The 26,857-nt window shown below is 39.1% G+C and overlaps 1 protein-coding gene across 7 annotated transcripts in view; it reads right to left on the bottom strand.

The window, feature by feature from the left end:
- The window catches only part of FMN1 (formin 1), a 389,771-nt gene that overhangs the window by 253,457 nt on the left and 109,457 nt on the right, over positions 1-26,857 (bottom strand). For 5 of the 7 annotated variants that reach the window (XR_001154565.2, XM_012766326.2, XM_012766323.3 and 2 more), the window contains one exon: positions 18,359-18,476. The exons of 1 other annotated variant lie outside the window; for it this stretch is intronic. Coding sequence is in view for 5 of the 6 variants with exons in the window: in XM_012766326.2 (XP_012621780.2) it covers positions 18,359-18,476 (118 nt within the window). In the remaining variant the exon portion in view is untranslated. Of the gene's footprint in view, positions 1-18,358; positions 18,477-19,908; positions 25,509-26,857 lie in introns of those variants that run through there. One more of the 7 variants, XM_012766334.3, reaches the window with a different exon arrangement.

The raw sequence follows: 26,857 nt of genomic DNA, 5'->3' as shown, positions 1-26,857 counted from the left end.
CCCTGGAGGTTTTTATACCCAAGCAACATATCAGCAAGATTTGAAATAGGTGAGACTTATGCCTTTCCTTTGGAAATTGGATGAAACATCCATTTCAATTAAGAATACTAATAGAAGTTCAGGATCTGAAAAGTAATTTGCTCAAAATAGGCTGTACCTCTACTGTACCCCTTGAAAGGTCGTTCTGAGTGCCCAGTTAAAAGACGGGTCATCAAGCACCTTTCTATATCCAAAATGCCTGGGCACCATGTTAAAAAGGCAGATTCATGGACCCCACTCCAGATACCTGAATTGAACCAGGCTCCCCGGATTGTTTCTTTCCCCCCACCTGAAGACTGAGAAAGACCAAAGTGGTGGATAAAGCAAACACATAAAATATTAAACAACGTAAGATTTAAATAAGAACTCAACAATAAAAGAGCTATCACAGGCAGTATCTGATGACCAAGGAATTTCATGGGAAAGTGAGAGAGCAAAAGGCTTTATAAAGGAAGCAAAATGGGAACTGAGGGCAAGGTGGGTAGAATTTAAAAGATAAAGAACCAGAGATAATAACTAATGTCCCGAGTTTGATAGGCATGAGATATTGATTTTGCTGGCTAGGATGGAGCAGTTGATGCTCTTGGAAAGTATGTGGCTTATCACAGAGACCCTGGTGGAATGGTGGTAGATTATTTTGTTTGAGTATTGCAAATATGACGATTACCTGTTGTTAAAAATTGATTATGGAGAAAATTGTTTTTTAGGTAAATCTGTTTTAGACAGCTGGTTTTATGTGAGTTTATGTCAGGAAAATTGATCTAGAGCTGAATGTATATTTCAGCCTGGGGCAAATAAATGAGTTTAAATTAAAATTATCTCTATCTATTTTTCTAATAGCCCTGGCAATAGTTTAGCAAGAAAAGAAATATGAACCATCACCTAAAATGATTTTTATTATCTCTGATCCCATTATCACTCAGTATCATGAACAATACAGATTTTGAATGTATTTGTTCACAAGAAAATAGAATTCATTGGTTGCCCCTATCATCTATCCCCTGGACTACTACTAAGAATTTTTCCTACTTCCCCACAGCAGCCACTCTCCTCCCTCCTAGACTCAAATTCATCCTCAACAACCCCAGAGTCTTACAAAACCCACATTTTGTTCTGTTATTCCCCTGCCTAAAATCTTTCAATGCCCCCCCACACTGTGGTCTATAGCCCCACGTCCTCAGCATGCCCTGCCATATCTCTCTCCCCAACACGACGTGGTTTCTTCCAAGTCTATAGGCATAACACCCTTGCATACCATTCCTTTGTCTCTTATTTATCAATCATAATTAACTACAAATAAACACTGCTCTGTCTTCCCTCTGCATGTTTGTTCTAACCTGGCCTCCACCTGACTTATCCAGACTATTGTCTTCCAAGTCAGCTCAGGAGGCCTGTCCTAATTATGTAAGACTGATAACACTCTTCTTTGTGTTCCAGTATATGCTATTCATTCTTCTATAAAAGCGCCTAAAATGTTTTATTGCACTTATTTTATATATCTGTATACATTTCACCTCTCTACCACCCTACTCTTTGTAATCTACCTACCTGCCTTCCTGGGATCCCCCCCAAAAAAAGAACCATCATGAGCTGCTTGAGGGCAAAGATCTTGTCCTACTCATCTTTCTGTTCCAAGCACCTATCATACTGAGCATTACATAGTATATGCTCAGTAAATATTTGCCAAATGAATAAATATATTATTTGGAATAGTGAAATTAATATCAGCATCGATGAATTAGATATTAATAATGTGCTAGATATGACTAGGTAGGAGTTAGAGATGATCTAGGAGCATCTATGACCCTGAGGTCATAGCCATTTACCTGCAACTTCTAAGATTACACCCACAAGAGAGAATATGTGTTCCAACAAAGTCAAAGGAAATCCCCTAGGAGTCATCCTAGCCATGCCATGTAGCTCAACACACAATAGCGGCTTTTTATCAAAGTTCACTTGTACTTATCTTGAATGGTGATACATTGAAAAAGACCTAATATTAAGAGAAAAAAAACTGCAGAGAATAGTACAGAGGACATATCTGAAAAACATTTGGTTATTGTTTGTATTTTAATAAATCTGGTGCTCTACTGTGGAATCATTGCATACTTTGCTACTTAATATACAGAAAATATCTCCATAGTTTCTTTTAATTTGCATTATCTTGAATTCACATGGTTGGTTGTTTTGGCTAAGACTTTTCCTTATTTAAAATGACCAGAAAAATTGGCAAATTAAATTCAGCATTTCATTATGACCAGATAGAATTCATCTCAAGAATGCAGTGATGTTTCCACACTAGTAAGTCTAAAATGTAAATCACTAAATTCATCCAAGAAAATCACGACTCACATGGTCATACATAAATATACCCACAATGCATTAAATTCAAACTACTCTTTGTGATAAAAAATACTTAGAAACCTTGGTCTATAGTAAAGATTGTTGACAAAAAATCTCCAACCAATGTAACACTTAACTGGGAAATATTAGAAGGAAATCTTTAAAATCAGGAATAACACAAGGATGCCTACTACTCACTACTTTTTCAGCTTTGTTTTGGAGGTTCTAGCCAGTAGAAAATGGGAAAAAAATAGTTATGTGTTTTATTTTCTAATGTTAACAAACTGATTGAAAAATGGGCACAGGACTCAAATAGACATTTCTCCAAAGAAGATATACACATGGCAATAAACACACGAAAAGATGCTTAACATCACTAATCATTAGGGAAATACGAATCAAAACCAAAATGAGATATCACTTCATACCATTAAAATGGCTACTATTAAAAAAAAAGACAGAAAATAAGTGTTGGCAAGGATGTAGAAATGTTGGAACCCTTGTGCACTGTTGGTGGAAATGAAAAACAGTGCAACCACTATGGAAAACAGTACGGAGGTTCCTCAAAAAATAAAAACTAGAATTACCATGTCATCCAGCGATTCCACTTCTAAGTATATATCCAAAAGAATTTAATGCAGAGTTTTGAAGAAATGTTTGCATGCATATTCATACCAGTATTAGTCACAATAGCTAAAATATGGAAGTAACCCAAGTATCCATCAATGGATGAATGGATAAAGAAAATGGGGTAGGTACATTCAATGGAATATTATTCATCCTTAAAAAGCAAGGAAATCCTCTCTGGGAGGCCGAGGCGGAGGATCGCTCAAGGTCAGGAGTCAAGACCAGACCGTCTCTACTAAAAATAGAAAGAAATTAATTGGCCAACTAAAAATATATTTAGAAAAAATGAGCTGGGCATGGTGGCACATGCCTGTAGTCCCAGCTACTCGGGAGGCTGAGGCAGGAGGATCGCTTGAGTCAGGAGTTTGAGGTTGCTGTGAGTGAGGCTGATGCCACGGCACTCTAGCCTGGGCAACAAAGTGAGACTCTGCCTCAAAAAAAAAAAGGAAGGACATCCTATCACATGCTACAACAATGATGAACCTTGAGGACATTAAGGTAAGTGCAATAAGCTAGTCCATAAAGACAAATACTGCACGATTCCACTTATATGAGGTATCTAAAGTAGTCAAATTCATAGGAACAGAAAGTAAAACAGTGATTGCCAGGGTCTGGGAACAAGAAGTAGTAGGAATTGTTTAATGGGTATAGTGTCAATTTTGCAAGATGAAAAAGTTCTGGATAACCATCGTACAACACTGTGAATATACTTACACTACTGGACTATACAATTAATAGTAAATTTTATGTTATGTATATTTTAGTACAATAAAAAAATAAAATACAAATTATCATAATTTGTCTGCCTAAAAAAAAAAAAAAAAACAAATGTCTCAACTAAAAAACTAGTAGAACCAATAAGAGTATAAAGTCAGAATTTAAAGAAACATTTTAATCAATTGCTTTGATACACCAACAAAATAGAAAAAATAATCGAAAAAAATCCCATTTATAATCCAGAAACAAATTTAAGTGCACAAAAGCTATAAGAAGAAAACTTCGTAACTTCACAAAATTTCACAACTTCACTGAAGAACATAAAAGAAATCCTGAAAAGCTAGAGACAAATTAAGCACCTGGATGGAAAAACTCAGTATAAGGTTCCCTCATATTGATCAATAAATTTAATATAATTCTAATTAAAATTCCAATTTCATAGATCTTGAGAAACTGACTTTAAAGTTCATATACAAGTGTATATGTACATAAGTACCCAAACAAAAATTAGAGAAAAAGAAAAACAAATTGAGGCGATTTGAATGACCAGATATTTAAATAACTTTAAAACTACATTGAGGCCGGGCGCGGTGGCTCACGCCTGTAATCCTAGCACTCTGGGAGGCCGAGGCGGGCGGATTGCTCAAGGTTGGGAGTTCGAAACCATCCTGAGCGAGACCCCGTCTCTACTAAAAATAGAAAGAAATTAATTGACCAACTAAAAATATATATACAAAAAATTAGCCGGGCATGGTGGCACATGCCTGTAGTCCCAGCTACTTGGGAGGCTGAGGCAGGAGGATCGCTTGAGCCCAGGAGTTTGAGGTTGCTGTGAGCTAGGCTGACGCCACGGCACTCACTCTAGCCTGGGCAACAAAAGTGAGACTCTGTCTCAAAAAAAAAAAAAAAAAAAACTACATTGATACACAAAGATAGAGAATTGGCACAAGGTCTAGATAAATATATCAGCAAAAAGTAATAAAGGGCCTAGAAATAGATCAGTATATAAAAGGATTTTATATATGAGAGAGTTGCCATTCCATTGTCTATAGAGCAAGAATGAAGTATTTATTAAATGATGCTAGGGCAAGTAGTTATCAATTTGGGAAAACCAAAGCTAATAATAGCAGATTACATTACTGTGGTTTCACAAAGAGCTAGCTACTATAGCAAGCTTTTTAAATGCATTATTTCATTAAACACTAAAAATAATTTTTTGGTTTTTTTTTTTTTTTTTTTTACAAATAACACACAAAAAGGAATTAACTTGCTCAGAATCACATAGCCAGTAGCTTTTGAAGCTTAAAATGTGATTCCATGACATCAAATTCCAGAACCCAAGCTCCCTAATCATTACAACATACCACCACCCCTTAACGTATCCTTATCTAAACCACACACAAAAACACTCGGTGGAATAAAAATCTAAACATATATGTGTATTAAAATACAGACAGTCCCTGATTTAAAATGGTTTGACTTATGATTTTGACTTTACAATGTGTGGAAATAATAGGCATTCAGAAGAAACTCTACTTTGAATTTGGAATTTTGATCTTTTCCTGAGCTAGCAATAGGCAACAGGCAGTATAATATTCTATTGAGATACTGGGCAGTGAGCCTCAGTGCCCAATCAGTCACCCGGTCACGAGGGTAAACCACTGATATGACAATTCTGTTTTTCACTTTCAATATAGTCTTCAATAAATGAATGAGACATTCAACACTTTATCATAAAATAGTCTTTGTGTTAGATGATTTTGCCCAACTATTGGGCAATCTGTTGGCATGTTTAAAATAAGTAGCAGGCTAAGCTATCATATTTGGTAAGTCAGGTATATTAAATACATTTTGATACAATATTTTCAATTTATGATAGATTTATCAGGACATAACTCCATTGTAAGTGGAGGAGCATCTGTATACAAATTGGTAAACTTTATGATGGAGGAGTCTCCTTAAGACCATAAACAAATCAAGAAAAAATTTGACTATGTAAAATATAAAACTTCTGTATAATGAAAGACACTATGAGGTAAAAGAAAGACATGGCAAGCTGGAGACTAAGACTGCATTATATACAACAATAAAATAACTTACTTCCTTAATACATAAAAAGCTCCTTCAAATCAGTAAGGAAAAAAAACCCTAATAACCTAATTAACAAAAGAGCAGAGGACACCAGCAAGCATGAAAGAGGAAATTCGTATGTTTAATAAATGTATGAAAAAGATGTTCAACCCCTAAGGTAATTTGACAAAGCAAATAGAATAAAATGTTATTGTAGAATTTAGGTAGTAGCTATCTAAGGGTTTTAATGGAAAAAATTCTTTCAACTTTTATGTGTATTTGAAAATTTTTTTTTAATGTTGAAAAAATGCCCAATCATGCTTACATCAGAAAAATACAAATTAAAAATATCATATATTAGATTGGCATAAATTAAATAAATATTGGTAAAGGGTGAGTAATGGGCACTTTTGTTTCAGTTTAGTATTAATAGGCTCAATTTTTTGAAAGGCCAATTGTATAGTATCTACCAGAGGTTAAAGTGAGCCAGGACTCAAACACAGCAATTCTGCTTCAATACTGTCAAAGTACTCACAGGTGTGCATAAAAATAGATGTATAAAATTATTAACAGCATTATTTGCAACAGTAAAAGATTCTAACCAATTACACGGTCCATTAATAAAGGAATAGTTCAGTAAGTTATTTGCTACTCTATTGGATACTATGCAGCCATGAGAAGAATGAGGTAGAGTGAGAATGCTCTGCATTTACTGACACGGAAAGTTCTCTGATACACAGTAAACACTAAACTAATCTTAGACCAGTTGTACAGTATGACCCTGTTTTTGTAGAAATAGTTTGTCTGATGTCGCCGTGTCCATGTATGCACAAATGCATATAAAAGTGTCCTAAAAGCTAAATTAAAAAAAATGTTCACAGGAACCCCTTTAAGAAGGCAGAAGGATCAGGAGATACAGTGTAAAGAAGGATTTTTGCATTTGCCTCTATATATTTAGCATTGTCTGAATTATGTATAATAATTATGAAGAGTTTATTATTATTTTTTAGGCTGCATCTGTCATCTATTCTTCAGGAGACTTGGATGTGTCCTCTTTAGTCAGGATGAATAAAACAATTTGGGAGAAAGAAGGGAGTTAGAAATGGGCTGAGAGAAAAATGGGCTACATTTCAAATGGAAAGAAAAAGTAAACACTAGACTAGAATTAAAAAGATCTAATCTCTAGTCCTGGTTCCACTACTAATTAGCAAGTGTGATGATTTTTCTGGACATTCATTTCTCCACCTGAAAAAGGAGAGAGCTAACTCCAAGTTTCCTTCCAGTTCAAAGAATACATAGATACTATGAATAAGTAGGCTGGTGACTTGCCTCAAGATTCAAGTTTCCCTGCTAAAATGTCAAAATCATTGATATAAAATAGTTTATGAAAACTATCAGCATGTGGCCACTAAAAATGGTTATTAGTAAGACTGAAAAAATACGGCAAATATTCATAGGATAAGAAAGAACTCAATAAAAATACTGGGCTCAGCATGGTCACACCATGTAAAACACACATGCATGGGGTCAGGCACAATGGCTCACATCTGTAACTCTAGCACTTTGGGAGGTTTAGGTGGGAGCATTGCTTGAGATCAGGAGTTTAAGACCAAACTGAGCAACATAGTAAGACCCCATCTCTACAAAACAATTAAAAAATTAGCCAGGCACAGTGGTATATGCCTATAGTCCCAACTACTCAGAAGACTGAGGCAGGAGGATCCCTTGAGCCCAGGAGGTTGAGGTTGCAGTGAGCTATGATGATGGTATTGCACTCTAGCCTGGGTGACAGAGCGAGACCATGTCTCAAATTTAAAAAAAGAAAAAAAGAAAATACACATGCACAGAATCAAGGACTAAACTAAACCTTCCAAAGAAAGGTAGTTTACTTCACCCATATAATGTTTTTTTTCTGGCACTAACCAACTCTCCAGTATCAACACCAATTCTCTGACATCAGCTGGTGTGTCCTACAATTTAACTCAATTCTGACACTAGCTACCCAGAATTGGCATCAGACTCTGCAGGTTTAAGGGCTGAGTCCCACAAGACCACTCTCACTTCATATGCCAGTCACAAGTACTGGGTGCCCGGATTATCCACACCTCTGTCTGGTTTGGCTACAAATCTAGGGGTTCCCATAATACTCCCCACCTCAAGCTTGATAATATTCTAGAAAGACTCACAGAACTCAGGAAAATGCTATACTTATTATAACTCATTATAAAGGATACAAATGGACAGCCAGGAGAGGTACATAGGGTAAGGTCCAAAAGGGTCCCCAGCATAGGAGCCTCTGCTCCTATGGAGTTGGGGTACAGCACTATTCTAGCATGTGGATATGTATGCTACTCAGAAGGTCTCTAAACCCCATCATTTAGAGGTATTTAGTGGAGATTTCATTATGTAGGCATGACTGATGAAATCATTGGACATTGGTGGAAAAACTCAATTTCTAGTCCCTCTCCCCTAACCAGGGATTGGGGGGTGGTGCTGAACATTCCAATCCTCTAATCAAAGCTTGGGCTTTCTGGTGACCAACACCATCCTGAAGCTATCTAGAGGCCCCACCAAGAGTCATTTCATTAGCATAAACTCAAACACAGTTGAAATGGGCTTATTATGAATAAGAAAAGATGATCCCATTACTCTTATCTCTCAGGAAATTCAAAAGGTTTTAGGAGCTCTGTGCCTGGAACTGGGGACAGAGACCAAATATATGTTTCCCATTATACCAGTCAAATATGTTTCCTATTATATCAAATACATATATTTCCTATTATACTGTATCATCTTATCAATGTGCTCTTTAAAAATATTTCTATAAGATCTTTTCATTAAAAGGTTATTATTTTTTTCCATCTAAAGTTTCTTGTATTTATTAAGTCCTCAACTATGGCTATGACAGAATTTCATCTTTATGTAGGTTTCCATCAAGTAGAGGTGCCTTTACCCCCAAAAAACACAAAAAAACAAAAACATCTTTTAGGATTAAAAAAAATCATTCCTATACGAAAGGTAAGGCATCCAAACCCATACTATTTCATATCGAGAAGAAAGAGCAATCTGCTTTATCAAATCCAGTTACCCTTTCCCTCCTCTTCCACTCAAGATGATTACAGCAGAGCAGAGAGAAAGAGAACTAAACACTTTGCAGACATCAAAGAGGAGATAAAGAAGTTAGGGATCCCACCATGAGGCAGACATAAGGCCAATTATGGCTTCTGGAAAATTCAGGCTGCAATTATTTCTTACAGTTTTTGGTGAAAACTTTTATGTCTCAGTTATTTAAAACTCTATATTGCTTGATCCTGCTTAGAATAGTTCTAGCTGTTTGTATTTTACATGGAAATACAAAGAGCTGAGCATAACCAAGAGGCATACTGTAGCAGATTATTGTGACTGATTGTAGAGTTATAGTCACTAAGACGGCTGGCACAAGTCATTAAGTGAAACTGGTACAAGGTTAGACAAGGTTAGAGAACCATGAAACAGAACAGAATGCAGTGGAGGAAGGTGGATTTTTCAATAAATAATTCTGGGTAATTTGGGTATGGACAAAAAAAGACTTGACTTCACTTCAACTCATAGGTAAAAATCAATGCCCAGTATATTCTAGGTATAAATGATAAATGAAGAGTACTGATGCTTTTTCAAGATAATTTAGGAGAATATTTTTACGACCCGGTTAGGAAAAGATTACTCTAAGGTGGTTCAAAATGCCTTCACCATAAGGACAAGATTCATCAGAGTGAAAGCAAGAATTCTGGTGATCAAAAGGTACCATTAAGAGACTGAAAAGGCAACCCACGCAAAATAATTCAATTTATATTAACTTCAAAAGATGAAACTAGGCCGGGCGTGGTGGCTCACGCCTGTAATCCTAGCACTTTGGGAGGCCGAGGCGGGTGGATTGCTCAAGGTCAGGAGTTCGAAACCAGCCTGAGCGAGACCCCGTCTCTACCAAAAATAGAAATAAATTAATTGACCAACTAAAAATATATATACAAAAAATTAGCCGGGCATGGTGGCGCATGCCTGTAGTCCCAGCTACTCGGGAGGCTGAGGCAGTAGGATCGCTGAGCCCCGGAGATTGAGGTTTCTGTGAGCCAGGCTGACGCCACAGCACTCACTCTAGCCTGGGCAACAAAGTGAGACTCTGTCTCAAAAAAAAAAAAAAAAAAAAAAAGATGAAACTAATCTATAGTGTTAGAAGTCAGGATAAGTGGTTTCCTTTGAGGAAAAGAGAAATTGTAGTGATTGGAAAGGGTCAAGAAGGGGGTTTCTGTTGTGCCAAAAATGTACTATATCTCGATATTCATGGTTGTTTCATGGGTGTATTCACTTTGTTATAATTAATAGATCTGTACATTCACAATTCACGCAAATTTCTAGGAGTGTGTTACACACTTTAACTTGCTTTAGAAAGGCCGCTTGTGATGCAGTTGAACTTCGTGTATGTTAGTTCACTTTATCTTTACAATAAATATTTAAAATTATCATTACCCTCATTTTTACAAAGACACAGACCCACAGGTTAAATATCTCACCCCAAGTCACAGCTAGCACATGACACAGGCAAGCTTCAAACTCCAGTCGAGTTGAGGCTCAACCCAGGAAACCAGCAGTAAAGGTAATACCAGACTTAACACGTCCTCAACATTCCCCTAGTTCTGTTTTCTCTTCCTCCTCTTCACACTCATTGCATGTTCTCACCCCTTCATGCAGTGCTTTCTTTTATGTGGAGGGGGAATGCTTCAGTTTACATATTGAAACTCTGGGTTTAGATATCTTTCAGAAATAGAGCGATTTGTTCCTTCTACAGAAGAAGAAAAAGTTCTCATTTACGATTTCCCAGCTGCCTTCTGTGGAGAGGGCATCTGAAGGAGCATCCTGCTCTCTGCTTGCTGAGCTACTCCATGGCTATAAGCACATGAAAGCGAGACTGAGAGGAAGGAACTGAGCCATAAATGCAAAGGTATTCTGGGGCTAGCGGCAGAGGAAGCCAAAGCCAGGGTGTGCTGGAGAGGCTGCTTGTTGGAGGATGCAAGAAAGAACACTCGAAAGAACACTCGGTGGCTGGCAACAGATGAAGGTTTGGCAGGACAGAAGAAAAACAGGGCCACCTGGACAGAAGTTTTGAGAAAGACTATTGAAAGGAGACGTTTGTAAAAATGCAGCATAGGATACGGCATATCAACCTCATTCTCATCTTCCCTAAAAGGCCCCAAAGTGGACTAAATACGGTTTTATATCCTTCCAGACACAATAAAACTACTGAAATAACTATTAAAATAAAGATGTTTGCCCTTGTACCTCCTAAAACCAAGTACATGTATATCACACAGATTACCACACAAACTGCGGCTCAACTAATGTTAACTGAATGAGCCTCGCAGCTCTGTCTCTTTATGATGGGAACTCAAACTAGAAACAAAGTAGGTGGATCTTTACTAAGTTGAGCAATGAGTTATCTATTTAATCCAAAATGCTCTAAATAGAGATATTCCCAAACTACTCTAAGGTTCTGGGTGGTGAGAGTAAGTCCCAGGAGATGCCACATGTACTGACAGTTTGCTCACCCTCAGTAACCACAATGCCCCATGCCAAGCTCTCTTTTCTACGCAAGCCACGGCCCTCACTCTCAGCAGGGCGGGACATATGCCATTCCCCCACCCTGGGCCAGCTCTGGGGTGCTGCAAGTGGAGAGAAAGGGTTTTCCAGAAACGAAATACGCATAGTTCATTTCAGAAAACATTAGTGCTTTTTTCTTCATACTTTTTTCTTCTTTGTTCTGTGGGTAATTAAATCAATGACAGTTCCCCAAGTGGTACCATTTTAATTCCACAAACATTAATCTCATTTCCTTTCAAGATCTTACAACATACATCATGACAATTTTTAAATTTCTTAATAAATAATGAAAAATTTCAGGCAATCCTTCATAATAATAAATGCGAGATGGAAAGGAAAGGAAGCCCAGGGTTGGGTTAAGTGTTTAGAACAGAAGTTTTTCATTTGAACCTGGGGGTGTCCACAGATTAGCTGTGGGGTAGGGGAGGAGGGTTTAAAATATATGCTAAAAACTGCAGTGTTTTCTTCTATAGGTTGTCATTACTAGACTTTTAAAGGAGCCTCAAAATAAGAATCACAAACCACAATAAAACTGAGGGAAGGGACTACTGAGGTCAGTCAGTTCAAATGTGTCCTTCACTCAGTCAAGCCCTGGCATTGGTGGGGGTTGGGGGCTAATCCTCTATGGCAAGCTGGTATGCTTCAGTCACTACATTCTTTTTTATTCTTTTTTACTTTCAACATATTTGGGGGGTATAAGTGCAACTTTGTTATATGGATATACTGTGTAGCAGGGAGGTCTGAGCTTTTAGTGTACCCATCACCCAAATGATGTGCATTGTACCCAACAGGTAATCTTTCATCCCTCACCCACCTCCCACCTTTGGAGTCTCCAGTGACTATAATTTCACTCTGTATTCAGTTACTCGATTCTTAGGAACACATTAGACTTCTAGGAAAAATAAACAAGTCACACAAAAAAAATTCATATTGTATTTGTTTTAAAAAATATGCCTGGAAATATATTTAGAAAAAATAGGTAAGATATATACATATACATTAACAAATATTTGCATATAAATATGTATTTAATTTACTGAATGTCATAAAAAACTTTGAATAGTTTTATATGTTCCTAGTGAAAAATACTATGCATTCTCATTTCTACCTCACATTATTAAATTAATGCCATTCCAATAAAAATTCCAAAGGTATTGTTTTGAAACTCAGCTATGTATACTAAGTTTTTCTAGAAGAATGAATATATGAGGAAATACAAAAACTTTTTTGTGTAAAAGTAATTGAACTGCCAAAATTTCTGAGATGTATTGCAATGCTAAAACAATTAGGATACTGGTATAATATAGAAACATATCAAAATAGAAAGCCCAAAACAGTCCTAAACTTAGTACAGTGAGGGGTATTTATTGCTATAAAATTAATTAGCAATTTAAGAAAAAAGTTATCTTCATCTCTACCTTCAGGGTATGTACCAAAAATTTATATAAATGGAGGGAAGGAAGGAGAGAGGCAAAGGAGAAGAAACCACTTAACTATGAAAATATAGGTGATCCTGGATCAAGAAAAGTCTTTAAAGCCAAAAGGAAAATAATATATGATAAAAAAGGATAGATTTGACTATATAAATATTTTAAATTTCTACAGATCAGAAAACACAGTAAATAAAGTTAAAAGCAAATGATAAAAAGGGGAAATATTTAACAGTTTCAAAGAGTACCAAGTTTTTATGTAAATATATCTAATGAGAAAAAACAACTGTGGCAATTTGGTAATATGTACTAAAACCTTAAAAAGGCATATACTATATGTCCAGCAATTCTACCAATAAGAATTTATCCTGATTTATTAAAGATAAAAACATATTTATTAACAAATATATTCATAGTACTATTATTTAAAAAACATTTATAACTTTTGAAAACTAAATTTCTATTAATATTATAATATTTAGTAAAAATCATTTAAAGTGTTCAAATAAGAAAAGCAATCTGTAATATGATCCAAATTTTATTTTTTAGTATTAAATTAACATAGGACTACCATATTTCAAAATGTCAACGAGTTTCTCAGAAACAGAATCATAAAGCTGCTTTTGCTTTGTGATTTTCCTGGATATTTTTATATTTTATTTTATAATATAGAGAAACATTTAAAAACTTAGGGAAGATTTTCTGAGATTAGTAAATAAACCCTCTACACACTAAGGGGAAGCAGGTATCCAGAGAGCAAGACCTGAATGATAGACGTTATATTTTCCATGAACTGACGAGAGTAGTAAATATAACCCTCCCGCAGTATGATAAAAATAGGAGTTTCTCTTCATGCCCTTGTACTAAGAACCTGTGTTATGAGCTATAACAAGGCAAGCAAGTGTGTGAGGATTCTTCTCTTTGAAAGTTTTATTTTTATTTATTTACTTTTTTACAGAAGGTGTCTCACTCTGTCACCCAGGCTGGAATGCAGTAGTGCAATCATAGCTTACTGCAGCCTCTAACTCCTGGGCTCTAGCAATCCTCCTGCCTCAGCCTCCTGAGTCCGGGATTATAAGTGTATGACACTGTGCCCAGGCTGGCTTTAGAAGCTTCTCCACGTGGGGCCTGCTGACTGCTCATCACTGGCAATGCAACTGTGCTGAGGATCTTCTACTTGCCTCCCCAGGTGCACTCTGCCCTGTCTGCACCCTATTCTGAGCCCCACTGTCTGGCCTAAAGGGATGGCTTATGGTGGCTCCCAGTTCTCTGACTTCTCTTCAAGTTTGGCCAATGGGAATGATGGCAGCAGACTAGAGAGTAGGAGGAGAAGTAGTCAGGCTGTGTCTGCCCCAGCTCCCAGCCTGGCATGACCCCAGGGATTGGCCACCTCTCTCTACTGAGGGCCACAGGTCCCGTCCAGCAGCCCTCTCCTTGCCATCCAGCTTCTCTCTGAAGTTCTTAGTTTCCTGAATAGCTACTCCTACCCTTGCTCCTTCAGGTCTAGGAGTGGTAAGAGCTTCTTATTGTTACTGGCCCCAGAGCAGTTCTCTCTCTCTCTCTCATTGTATATCCTGAACTCTGCCCACACCTTTGTGAATAATAAACACCCCTCAAATCACCCAATTCGAGTGTCACCTGATTCCAGACAGGACCCTGATTGATATAGTAATATGTGTAATCATCCTAGAGAAAATAAAGTTTAAGTATATTTGCACTACATAAAACAAAAGGAAAAAGGGATCCAATGTGGTTTAGAAAAATTTTTTATTTGAGTTTAGGATAAATAGAAGTTTAGCCCTATGCCACCACCATGCTTCAATTACCTAGAACATCCTTGCGTTTGGGCAAGTTGCTAACTCTTATATAACTTCACCACATAGTATAGGATAGTGTATTTAGAAGTGGAATAGAAAGGAACGCTGATTATCCTATCAGACAAATCACTTTTGCCACACATCCAATTTAAAGGTAGACATTTTCCTCCTAGGTCCACCTTGTATCTTATCACAAAACAACTTTTCACCTTGTTCAGTGATTGGGTTTTATGTTAACCCCAAGTCTCACTTAGTACTCTGGTTTACTGGATCCAAATGTGTCTGGTACACAGCATAGAAAAGATAGCATTAACTCACCATGAGTGTATAAACCATTTAAGGATCTGAGGAGCCCACATAAAAAAGAAAAGTCCTAAAAAAAAAAAAAAAGCAAGACCATCCCACAAGTTTGTTTCAATACCAACATCCTATATTCATTAGACAGAATTCTGAGAGCAGCACAGGGTTTGTCACTCAGATTATCCCAACCCCATCACAAGGAAAAGGCGAACAAAATGATCTCTTCCCTCAAAACTACTGCGAAGCATTCTAATCACAAGGCAGAATCACACTGATAATGTAAGAAAGCACAGCACAAGAGACGGGCAAAACGATTCTATTTCATTTGAGCAGAGCAATTCAGGCACAGCACTAAATTAGCACCGTGAGCCCCCCCTCCCCCACCCAGCAGGAGAGAGATGGGCTCCAGCACCTGCAGGAGTACCTCGAGTGCCAGCTCTGGATGGTTGCTGGTGCTTCTCTCAACGGGCACATCGCTAAGGCTCCAAGAGCTCACAGACAGGCCCTTGGTGGTGGGCACAGTTTCACTGGAATGACATCAAGGCATCAACTGCCAAGGGAGGCGGTAGTCACAGTGTCAGCAGCTGCACATGATGCTGGTGGCTTTGGGAGTAGTGGGAGTGTGCCACGTTGGCAGTGTGCACCAGTGATAGTGGTGAGCTCCCCTCGCACGGCTGGGAGGACTCCAAAGCCATAGTTTGAAGGGGTAGCTTCTCTTATAAGAACTCTTTTCATGCTCATCTTAAACAAAAGTGAATTTAAAGTATTAGGTGATTGATTTCTTAAGCCCTTAGAAAGAGTATTGAATGGTAAGTTCTGAATAGAGGGAAATCAGAGCTATGGCAAGTCCAAAGTGGCCAAGGGCAGCACAAGGACAGTGCGGGCTCATGACAAAGCCAGCATCTTTCCCCCAGCTCTGCTGAGGACTGGGCTTGGTTGTCAACAGCACAGAACTCCAACAGCATACATGAAACAGGAGTACTAGAGTCTCAGCCTCTCGTTTCACTAAGTCAACGGATAATGCACTTCAGGAAAAATGAACACGGAAGATGTAAAAGCACAGGACTTGGAACACCTGGAGCTATCTCAGATCTAATTTCTGTCTCTGTGTTTCCTTATAGAGTGACAAATTTTGCATGTTTCCTTAAGGGAGGGGAAACCAATGGAAACACCATAAAATGTGTTCAATTATAAACCAATGCTTATAAGACTCCAGTTTTTCGAATAACAGAGTTTAAGAAAATTACAGCAAAAACATTAACTTTCTCAAAATTAGCAATAAATGGCGAGGCAACCATATACTAGTATCTAGTAATGGGGTAAAAAATAAATTTCTTGTGTGCATGGAGTATCAGATTTTTCTTTAGAACTCTTCCCACCTTCCCCTCAAAGTATATCAGCAGATTAATGAGCATCTAGAAGGTTCTCAAGGAGCTGGGCACTAAACCTGGGAGTGCAGTAGTACAGCACGGGGAGCCACAGGCCTTCCCCAGACCATGGCCCCTCTCTCACTGTGTAAGGCTGCTGCAGGGCCCACGCAATAGAACTGTCCTTATTAGCCCCTTCCTTCCTCCTGTTTTCCCCCACGTCATTTGAGACTTTAAGAAGCTCTGAGAATAAATTTTATTATATTAAAAAAGACTTGATTATGACATTCCCCTGAGCCTATGAAAACGAAGAATATAGAAAGCAAAGACCAAGGAATATCTTTAGAGGCATAAACACTCCCAAAATATTACTTGAGGTAGATTCAGAAACCACTTGTGACTTTTATTTCCTTCTCTACTCAGCAAATGCCCATTATCACAAGGAAGATTGGCACGATACACTGGTAGGGGCAAGACTAAAATCACCAATATTTAGAAATAAGGAGCAGGCATGGTGACTCACATCTGTAATCCTGGCACTTTGGGAGGTCAAGGCGGGAGAATCACTTGAGGCCAGGAGTTTGAGACCACCATGAGCAACACAGCAAGACCCAACCCTACAAAATTTTTTTAAAAAAAAATTAGCTGGGTGTGGTGGTGCACACTGGTAGTCTCAGCTACTTGGGAGGCTGAGGCAGGAGGATCACTTGAGCCCAGAAGTTTGAGGCTGCAGTGAGCTATGATTACACCAGTTTGTGTGACAGAATGAGAATCTGTCTCAAAAAAATAAAATAGGAATAAAACCCCACAGAATCCTGGTTTTCTATTAAAGCAAACTTTAGTACTTTTAACCACTCACAGATGCCAGATCACAAAAAATAAATAAAAAATACTCAGCATCTGGTTTGATATTGCAACTACAAGCATTCTAATTTTGAAAAATCTTATGTGGGCAAGAAGACTTAAACAACTATATATACTTTCATTAAGGATATGATAGTTTGAACTTTGAAAGTCAAACACTGCAGAAAAAATGCTCTGAAGTAACTAACATCTTGGGGAAGTCATTAATTGCAATTGTGTAAATGGAGGATAGGAATGATCCCAGGTTTCAACTGCCAACCTGTTCTCAATCACTGGAATAATTTAATGATATGACAGAAAAACCTAGTGAACCACCCAAACTTTGACTCATTCATGTCTATCAATGAACAGGAATGAAAAGAAGTATTTTTCTATAACCAAGTAGATAGACCTTATTATACATACATACCTAAGACAACCAACAAAATAAAGATAAGCCATATATAGATAATCTCCAACTATCAGGAAGAAGGCAAAGAGGTTTCAGAGATACATACATACATCTCCAATTTAGATATACTTGTCCTCAAATCTTTTGGTATTTTTAAAAATTTTGCATGAAACTTTCACTTAAAGAGTAACAACATCTAGATTCCCATTCCATCTAGATTCCCATTCCATTTAAATATACCCAAGTAAAGTTCCTGGGAAAGTTTCCAGAGAGTTAGGTTGCTTTAAAATTGGCCATGCATTAAATAAAGCTTTGTCTAACCAAAGTGAACGAGTAACCGATATGGTATCTGTACATTCGCTCTGCACAAGGTTCCTTTATCTCAAAAGCATTACTTAAAGACAAACAACAAATCAGATTACAGCTCTGGAGAATCATACTCTGCCTCTTCCAGCAACATTGCCAGCTCACAAACATTATATGAGGACCAACCAGCGGCTTCCTGGGGGATTTGTAATCTATCTTCTCCATCAGTTCCCCAAGGGTTCTCCTACTTCATTCATTCCACGGCATTCATCTCTAAGAGATTCGTTAACAAATGCAATGGTTCACTTCAACAGCAAAGCCCAAAAGAGACGCCTTCGGCGTTACATTTTATAATGAAACAAAATCCCAAATTCTGAGAGTCTACTAATCTAGGCCTAAAAGCCACTGCAGGAAGAGATTCATTCCCGGGTCCCTGGTTTCTTTTCACATTACCTGCTTCAGTGTACTTCAATCCCACTTTTTCTTCCGTGTCTTTTGTCTTTGGGGGTGGCCAGACAGCTTGGAGCCTGCCAGGAGTCCTATCGTCCTGCTCAGTGGGGCTCTGGTCAGGCTGTTGAAAAAGCAGGCAAAGAAAAAGTTAAATAAAATGTGGCCAGATCCAATTAATTCCTAAAAACAAACATGCTAACCCTGATTCTAAAATTAATTTTAATGGCCAGATGCACATTGCTCTCATTCACTGTAACTGAGATATCTTACTATAATATGATCCTTTTCCAAAAATGTAAGGTGATCAAAGTGAAAATTTTAAATAACAAAGACAAAACAACAAAAAGCTCAAGGCTAAGTATATATATCATACCCTTAATAGATGATTTTTATTATATAACTATCCTAAAAAAGCACAAACACACTTTGAGCTGAAGATACAGAGAACAAATGTACTACATTCAGGTACTTTTACAGGAATGTTTACAAATGTATCCCAAACAACTCCAGGGTTATTTATAATATAAAGACTAATTTTGCATTTTCCATGAGCATTACCAAGACACATTTCTGAGCACCCCACATTGCTAATTTCAATTTTTTCTTTCCTATAAAGTATGAATAAGATTGCCTTCATATTCACATTATTTTTATAGGAGTTGATTTTTAATACTAGGAGAATGTTATATTTAGTTTTTAACTATAACCAAAGATAATTTTGCCAAAATCTTTCATTTTTAAAATTTTAATTGCATATATTAAATATATGATAGAATGATACTAAGCAAGAAATTCTATTCATTGTTCTTATGAAACTTTAAGATCTACTGGACAGGTGCTTGCTAGTCTTTATAAATTACCTGAGGTAGTTTTCTTTCGATGATAATAACAGAGATAGCATCAATTAGATGCCTCTCATGTGTTACCTTCATTTCATCTCCACAACCACCATATAAGGGTTATTTTCCTCATTTTGCACCTGGGGAGATAGGGACTCAGCGATTATCCAGGTCACCCAGCCAGTAAATGGCAGTTAGAATTAAAACTCAGGCCTCATTCTAAATCCAGTACTCAATCAGGAAGTCTCCCAACCAACGTGGAACATGTTAATCACATCACAGACACATATTTTGCCAAGTGGTATGCTTTCAAAGGAAAGATATAGTTTCCACGGAGGTATAATTAAGTGGTGAGGAAACCCTGTAAACCCAAGCTATACTTCCACATTGCATCACTTCCTCATGCTGCTTGGTTTTTATAAGTACATTTACTATTAATGTTTAAACTCAGCGTGACAGTTACCCTTTCCTGCCTGTACATCTTTATGTACATCCCTCTTATAATATCTCGGAAAAATACAAGGAAGAATGAAAAGCACTTCTGTCCAACTCCATACTCCTTACAAGGACAATATAATTTCATCATAATCATTTTTCACCTAAAAAAGTCAATAACAATAGGCAACTGGGATTCCCTTTTGGCAGGAAACCTGAAAAAAAAAATACAGCAGCACCCCATTTCATGACAAAAATGCAAAATGCAATTCTACATACGCTTTTGGAATCACAGGAGCTATCCGCTGGCTTTGACTTGGACCGTTCAAACACAGCTCTTAGGGACTCCTTCTCATGTCTCATCTTGCGCTTGAGAGCTTCCAGCTCAGAGGTGTCCGCTGTGGTCCCCTTTTTGGGGGGACGGATGAATAAGGCTTTAAAGGCCTCCAGGGCAGTCTCCGGTGGTTTTGGTTTGATCTCACTGTCCTGGGTTTGGGCTTCTCCAGAGCCGCTCTGGCTGTCCTGGTCAGCACTGCAGCCCATCTCTTCTTTCCTGAGCGACTCAGGGTCTGCTGCCTTCGGTTCGGTTTTGGACATGTCAATGCTGAGAAGCTGAGAGAGCTGCTCCAGCAGAGTGGGAGTGGCCTTCGGATCAGTTGCTTTCTCCCCACTCCTCACTGTCTGTGGCCCTAGGGACTTCTGCACAGGCTGGGTCAATTTGAGCAAAGCCAGGTCCCCATCCTTTGGTTTAATTTCAGTGATGGTCTCCCCTCCCTCAGCTATAGCCCCCTTCCTCAGCACACGAAGCCCACTAAAAAAAGCTGGAAGCTGGAATGACTTCTCTCCAGGGACTTCTCTTTTAGAAGATGCATTCTCTGTGATATCAACACTCACATTCTGGTCTGTTACTGCAGGTAAGACTTGAGACCCTTTTTCAGCCTGGCCCTGGCTGGGGCTGTGCTCTGTCTGAAGGCCACCATGGCCAGATTCCAGTTGGCTATTTATCTCAGGTGGAGTCCTTTGAGAATCTTCTGCACAGAGCTCTGCATCATCTATTTCCCCGGTGGCAATACTTTCTCTGGGATCTCCTGGTTTTTCTTCAGGATCCTGAGATGGTTCAGATAAAACAATACTGGGAGACTTTGGGCCATTGGTGCTGCTTCTCTCCTCTGGTTCCTGGCCACCGTCATCAGAATCGGAATCACTGGTGGTGTGCACCAGGGTCCCACGGACCCAAATGACATCGTCTGTGGTCACACTCAAAGCAGTGAGTGGAAGGAGCTCTTGACCAGGAAGAGAAGTCCCTGCTTCAGCTTTCCTCTGACTTCCCTCCGACTCTGTCTCCACAGTCTTCCCATCATTTCCAAGGTCAGGTGGAACCCGAGCCTTTGCCTCCTCCTGCCCAGGTATGGGATCTGCGCCTAATTTGTGGAATGCCTTCAGCACAGCATCTTCCTCTTCAGGATTCACAGATTCCAATTTACTCGTAAATCCAAACAAGGATTTCATAGAGAACTTACTCAGGATCGACTGAGCCATTTCAAGTCCGGCTGCGGGTCTGTCCGGTTCCGAGACATCACTGCCATTCAGAGATTCGCCAACCTCCTCCATGTCTCAGTAACACCCGTGGTGGAAGTTCCGACTCGTGTTACCTTCCCCTGTACTCTCAGTTTATCCACTCCATCTGCTCTTAATTTACAGGACAGAAAGCAACAGGACCCGAGAGTCAGGCTCTCAGCCACACCGCGAACACCCTTGGTCTCTTTCAGGTCACTGTGTCTTCCTTCCGGTTTGCGTGATGATGGTGTGCCCAGGGCGGCTGTAAAACGCCTGTGGAGCTCAACACCCAGAGGCAGCCGAGCTGTGCACCTTACTACACACAGACGGGGAGGCTGCTCTTCTGGGACTTCCGTATTTATTCCGGTGGACAAAAGGCTTTTTGTCATAGGGAAAGTCAGCCTGCCCAGTAATCCCAGCCCAGGACTTCATGAGGAGCTCCGCCCCAGGGCCGGCCGGCGGTTCTCCTGGTGGCATTCAACTTCCTCATTGGTGAGCCAGTGGAGGCTCCTGAAAGTGCTGAGCCGGCAAGCTGACCCTGACAGCCCTTAACCACTGCCTGGAGCAGCCCAAGGAATTCAGAAGTGAATCAGCAGAAAAGGACTGAAATACTCCTCAGACAGGCCCTCTCTTCCATTTGGATTATGATCAGATACCTGGGCCATCCAAGCCAAAAAACCAGCAGTGCGCACAGATCAACAGCCACTTACAAAGCCCAGATCAAAGAAACGAAGGAAAGAAATAGATCATCTCAAAATGACCAGAACTCTCAAAGCAGTTAATTTACTGCCCTTGAAGCTCTTTTTTTTTTTTTTAAGTGCTTTCTTCCGCTTCCCCACAGGTCTCATCTGGAATGCAGATTTTTAGCTGCCAAGTCAGAGAAGGAAAACCAACACAACTGGTTTCAGATTACTGCTGTTTTAGCTCTGCCCTGGCTGTCTCCGTGCTCTGCAAACAGGTACTAGGCAAGCACGCCCACCACGCCCAGTGTGCAGCAGCCATAGGGTGGCAGAGTAAACAGCCCTGGCGCGGCAGGAATGATTATCCTCCACACTCCCTGTGCCAACCGCAGGCTTCTTTCTGTTCAGCAGCTGTGATGTGCTGGCTTCCTTAGGAATCCTGGCAGCAGTGGGACTCCCTTCTCCGCTTTGGCATTCCAACCAACTAAATGAAAGTTGGCATGACACCACATAACACACAACCTGCCTTGTTAGGCAAAGCAATTCAAAGGTCCCCAAGGATCCACATTCCCCTAAAGGGCAAAACATCTGAAAGGTCTCTTATCGGTAAAGTCTCTATCACAGACCCAATTTTCCTAAAACAAAAACAGGACAGACAAAACAACCTCCAAACATCAGCTCAATGTCGTTTCCAGGACTCTGATTATATGCTGGGAACCTGGCAACTAAGGATGTGGGTGAAAAATTGTAGCTCTGTTTCCCAGCTGCATAGCTGCCTCTTGGGATGGCTTCCTGTCCTACCTGAAGGTCTGTTTTTCAGTTCTGGTCCAGTGTGCAAGGCATGTGATGAGCAGCTGAGATGGACAGGGCATTGTGCCGGATCAGGAGGAAAGTCAGATTGGCTTAATAGTCATTGCCAGCTCTCTTGGAGCAAAGCTCCAAGAAGATTGTGGTCAAGTGTTATACACAAACAGCAATTTCTTCTGCAAAATGGAAGCTCTAGCCACAAGTAAAATGACAGTCTTGCTTTATCTGCAGCAAGGAATGGCTGTATGTCATACATTGCTAACAGTACTAAAAACAATATTTGTAAGTATTAATAGTGGAAACATACATTTCTAGCAATGTGTTGAAAAGGAATCCTCATGCAAATAAAAAGGTATACATATCATGACATCCCACTATGGGAAATTTAAGAGAGCATTTTCTAAACCCTGATTTAATCTTGTATCGGAATTGATACTGTCCTGTTTGCTCTTGATCGTAGTATATTTTGGGATTATTAACTGAGGCACACTCAATCAAAAAGCCACCTGGACAATGCAGAAAAATTCAATGGTATAATTTAAGTCTCAGAACAAGCTTCCTGTCTAGAAAAAATGCCCACTGATAAAAATCAAACTTCTGCTTCTTCAAGATTGTGGAAAGAAGGAATCATTACACCAGATCATAAGATCTGTCTTCTTAACAGCTATGCAGACAACTTGATGTAGGGGGTGGGAGGAGACATGGCACATATTTGGTGCTGTTTTCTTTTTTTTAAGAGAGAAGCCTCCATTTTGTCAGACATAACTAATTATTGATTTCCAGAAGAAATTTCCAGGTCTTGCAACAGATTTGGGCAAAATGGGACATAGGCAGGAAGGGGCTGTTGGCCCTTTTTATACCATGAAATGATATAAAATTATAAAGTTTAAGCATCCTGTCAATACTCACAGATGAACACAGTTTCACAGAAAATGGGGCAAGTCTTTGGTTCCAAGAAATTATTTGATTTCACCCCCTTGGCTTTAGCTCAGTAAGATATTATGATGATCATTTTAAAAGTTAAGCACGCACAGCTGAGAGAAGGTTACCGACCAAAGTTACACAGCTAGTAAGTTGGTAATATCATCATCTAACATTTGAGTATTTACTAGGTGCCAAGCACTGTTTTAGGTGATCCACACATATTAACTCATTTGATACAAATACCAACTATATGAGGTTGGTATTATTATTCTCTTCTTCCTGCTAGGAAACCAAGGGACAGAAAGCTAAAATAGCTTGCCTACGTTCACAGAGCCAGTGAATGGTGGACTAGAACTTTCATCCAGGCAGTCAGGCCTCAGAATCCACATTTTTAACCACTACTCTAAAGCCCAGAGCTCCACTTCCTTCCCTAATAGAATGACACACACAGCTAAGTCTTGAAGTACAAAGGTGTTTCACAGCCAGTTCATTGGTGGTTTCTAAGATGTGAATGACACTTTGTCTTCTGTGATGATACAGAAGACAACTTCACAAAAAAATCTGAGAATGACCATTCTTTTCTCCTGTGTAACTTAAAAAAAAAAAATCCAGAGATGTTTCTTAGAAGAAAAACAAAATAATAATAATCAAGAAATCCAGTAACGCCTAGCTGACTTGTCTACTAACCATAGATAACACACAGAATCCTCTGGGCTCGAACATGTCAAGAGATCTTCCAGCTTACCCATACCATTCTCCTCCATTTATAAGCATGACTCTGGTTACAAAGACATACTCATCCAATATCATTAATGAGCACCAACTGTGAATGAGGCTCTGAGGATACAAAAATGAAGATACCCCAGCCCTCCACTGCTTGAAACATAGTTTAGTAGGGAAACCAGCCAAGACAAAGGTGACTCTTTTGTCATACACTGTAACCAAGGACTTTGTACGCCACACTCAGTCTGAATAGCAATAGTTGAACCTAAAACAATTTGGAACGAAAGCCTGCATTGAAGATGAGTAAGAAAGATCAGCATCGTAATCTTTGAAGATCTTTTAAGTGTTGACTCTTTCGGGCCACTGGTTCTCTTGACTATGAGAAATGTTACCACTTCTGGTCACTTGGGGAATTGAAAAGTGTTTCAGATTATAATGCTCAAATAAGCAACCTACAAATTTGACGTAAGTTGGCTGGTCTTGAAAAATGAATCTATTTAAAGCTTTAACACTTTCAGGGGAGAGAACAATAACTTCTCTTGGACATTATTTATCTCAGTGTCTAATTATATGCTGAAATATTTAATGAGCACCTATACACAAAACCAGTAGAAGCCAACATTTTCATCCTTTACAACCTACTACAAGCTCAGCTGATTCTCTTTTGTTCTAACCTCAAGACACTTAAACTCTCTAATAGCCACATCTGTGCAAAAGGCCAGATTAAAAATGATCCACTTCAGATAACTACAGTTTACACTGATTGAAAATACAGTATTTGGGAGATTAAAAACTGCCTATATGGAGAGTCAGCCTCATGTTCGTAGGTTCTGATTTGGGGACTTGAGTATGTATGGATTTGAGTATATGCAGAGGAAGGGGAGCCTTGGAACCAACCTCCCAAGTACCCCAAGGACGACTGTAAGTGAAAATACACATATAATTAGGTAGCATTTGACCCATATGATTTTCTTTATAACTATTTGTTAAATAACAATCAGTACCAGGCTGGGCATGGTGCCTCATGTCTATAATCCTAGCACTCTGGGAGGCAAGAGGATCGCTTGAGCTCAGGAGTTCAAGATCAGCCTGAGCAAGAGCGAGACCCCATCTCTACTAAAAATAGAAAAGTTAGCCGGGTGTGGTGGTGTGTACCTGTAGACCCAGCTACTTGGGAGGATGAGGCTGGAGGATTGCTTGAGCCCAGGAGTTCCAAGGTTATGGTGAGCTGTGATCATGACACTGTACTCTAGCCGAGGTGACAGAGCAAGACTCTGTCTTAAAAAAAAAAAAAAGGAAATTGAACCCCCTCTTCATACCCTCCCTTATTAAAAAAAAATCAGTACCTAGCTACTTAAAATCTTAACACAGTATTTGTGTGGTGAATTTACTAGGGGTGAATTCTCCATGTTTTTGCCAACTTACCACCCTCTCAGCTGTACCTAGATTGAAGCTGGAGCCAATTAACTACTTCATGACAATAAGAGCATCGGTCTAATAAGTGGATACCTGGTGAAATGAGTCTAAAAGAAAAATTGCAACAAAAGGTACACCACTTCCAAGAGGCAGTAAAGCCTAGCTCTTTGAGTTTCCTAATATTAGGAAATTAGCATTAAAAACCGTTTTCTTTTAATCATTTCGCAAAAGTTGAACACTGCCTACGAGAAACTTTCTAAAGGCCCCCTTACTCTCTGTAGCCCTCCCCCTTAGCACTTGGTTTGGATAATTCCCTCGCACATCAGACTCCAGAAAGGGAAGGTGCAAGTAAAGTAAACAATGTGTTAGGTCACTTCATCATCATGTTTCTCCTTGTCCAATTTATTTCAAGTTCTGGGCCTGATTTTAATGACTAATTGCTTCCAACTTCCCAAAGTAGTTCAAATATGTTCATGTGAAGATTGCTTGGAACAAGAAGTAGAAAGTGGAGTTAAAATTAGTAAGGGTAAATAAGGGTGTAGAAACTATTTCTGTGGAAGGAAAAGGAGCAAAGGACTGGAAAAGTGAGTAAGCTATAAAGACATGGGTAGGATAATGAGTGGCTTTTTTTAAATTCAGAAAGTGTTTTCACTCATTAAGTGAAGTCTAGTACAAACGGGGAGAAATTATTAAATTACAACATCATCATGGAAAAAAAAAAACCTTTTGAATGAATGAGGTGTCATACAAAAGGAGCACAAGATTATGTAAGAATTTGGGTAGAATGAAGTTGTTGGGAGGCCAAACGGGACCTTAAAAATATTAGAAATCACCTAGTTAAACCTTCTTATTTTAAAGATGAAGACATCTGAAGTGAAGAGAAGCTACATAACTGGTACCAACTCATACTGATCAAGTGCAGCCCCAGATGGGAAACAAGATGTCCTAGCTCCTGTTTACCCCTCATCATCTCATGCTACCGGTGTGCCATGTTAACTTACCCTCTTCCTGGTCAGCAGCCTCATTATTCTCATTTTCCACATCCTGGAAGTGGAGACAACACCTTGCTTCTGTCTAGTTCACAGGAATATCACGAGGCCCAACAAGACAAAGCCAGAAAC

This window comes from Microcebus murinus, chromosome 6, assembly GCF_040939455.1.
Source record: "Microcebus murinus isolate Inina chromosome 6, M.murinus_Inina_mat1.0, whole genome shotgun sequence".
Classification (NCBI taxonomy): Eukaryota; Metazoa; Chordata; class Mammalia; order Primates; family Cheirogaleidae; genus Microcebus; species Microcebus murinus.
This window is presented reverse-complemented; position numbering and strand designations above follow the sequence as displayed.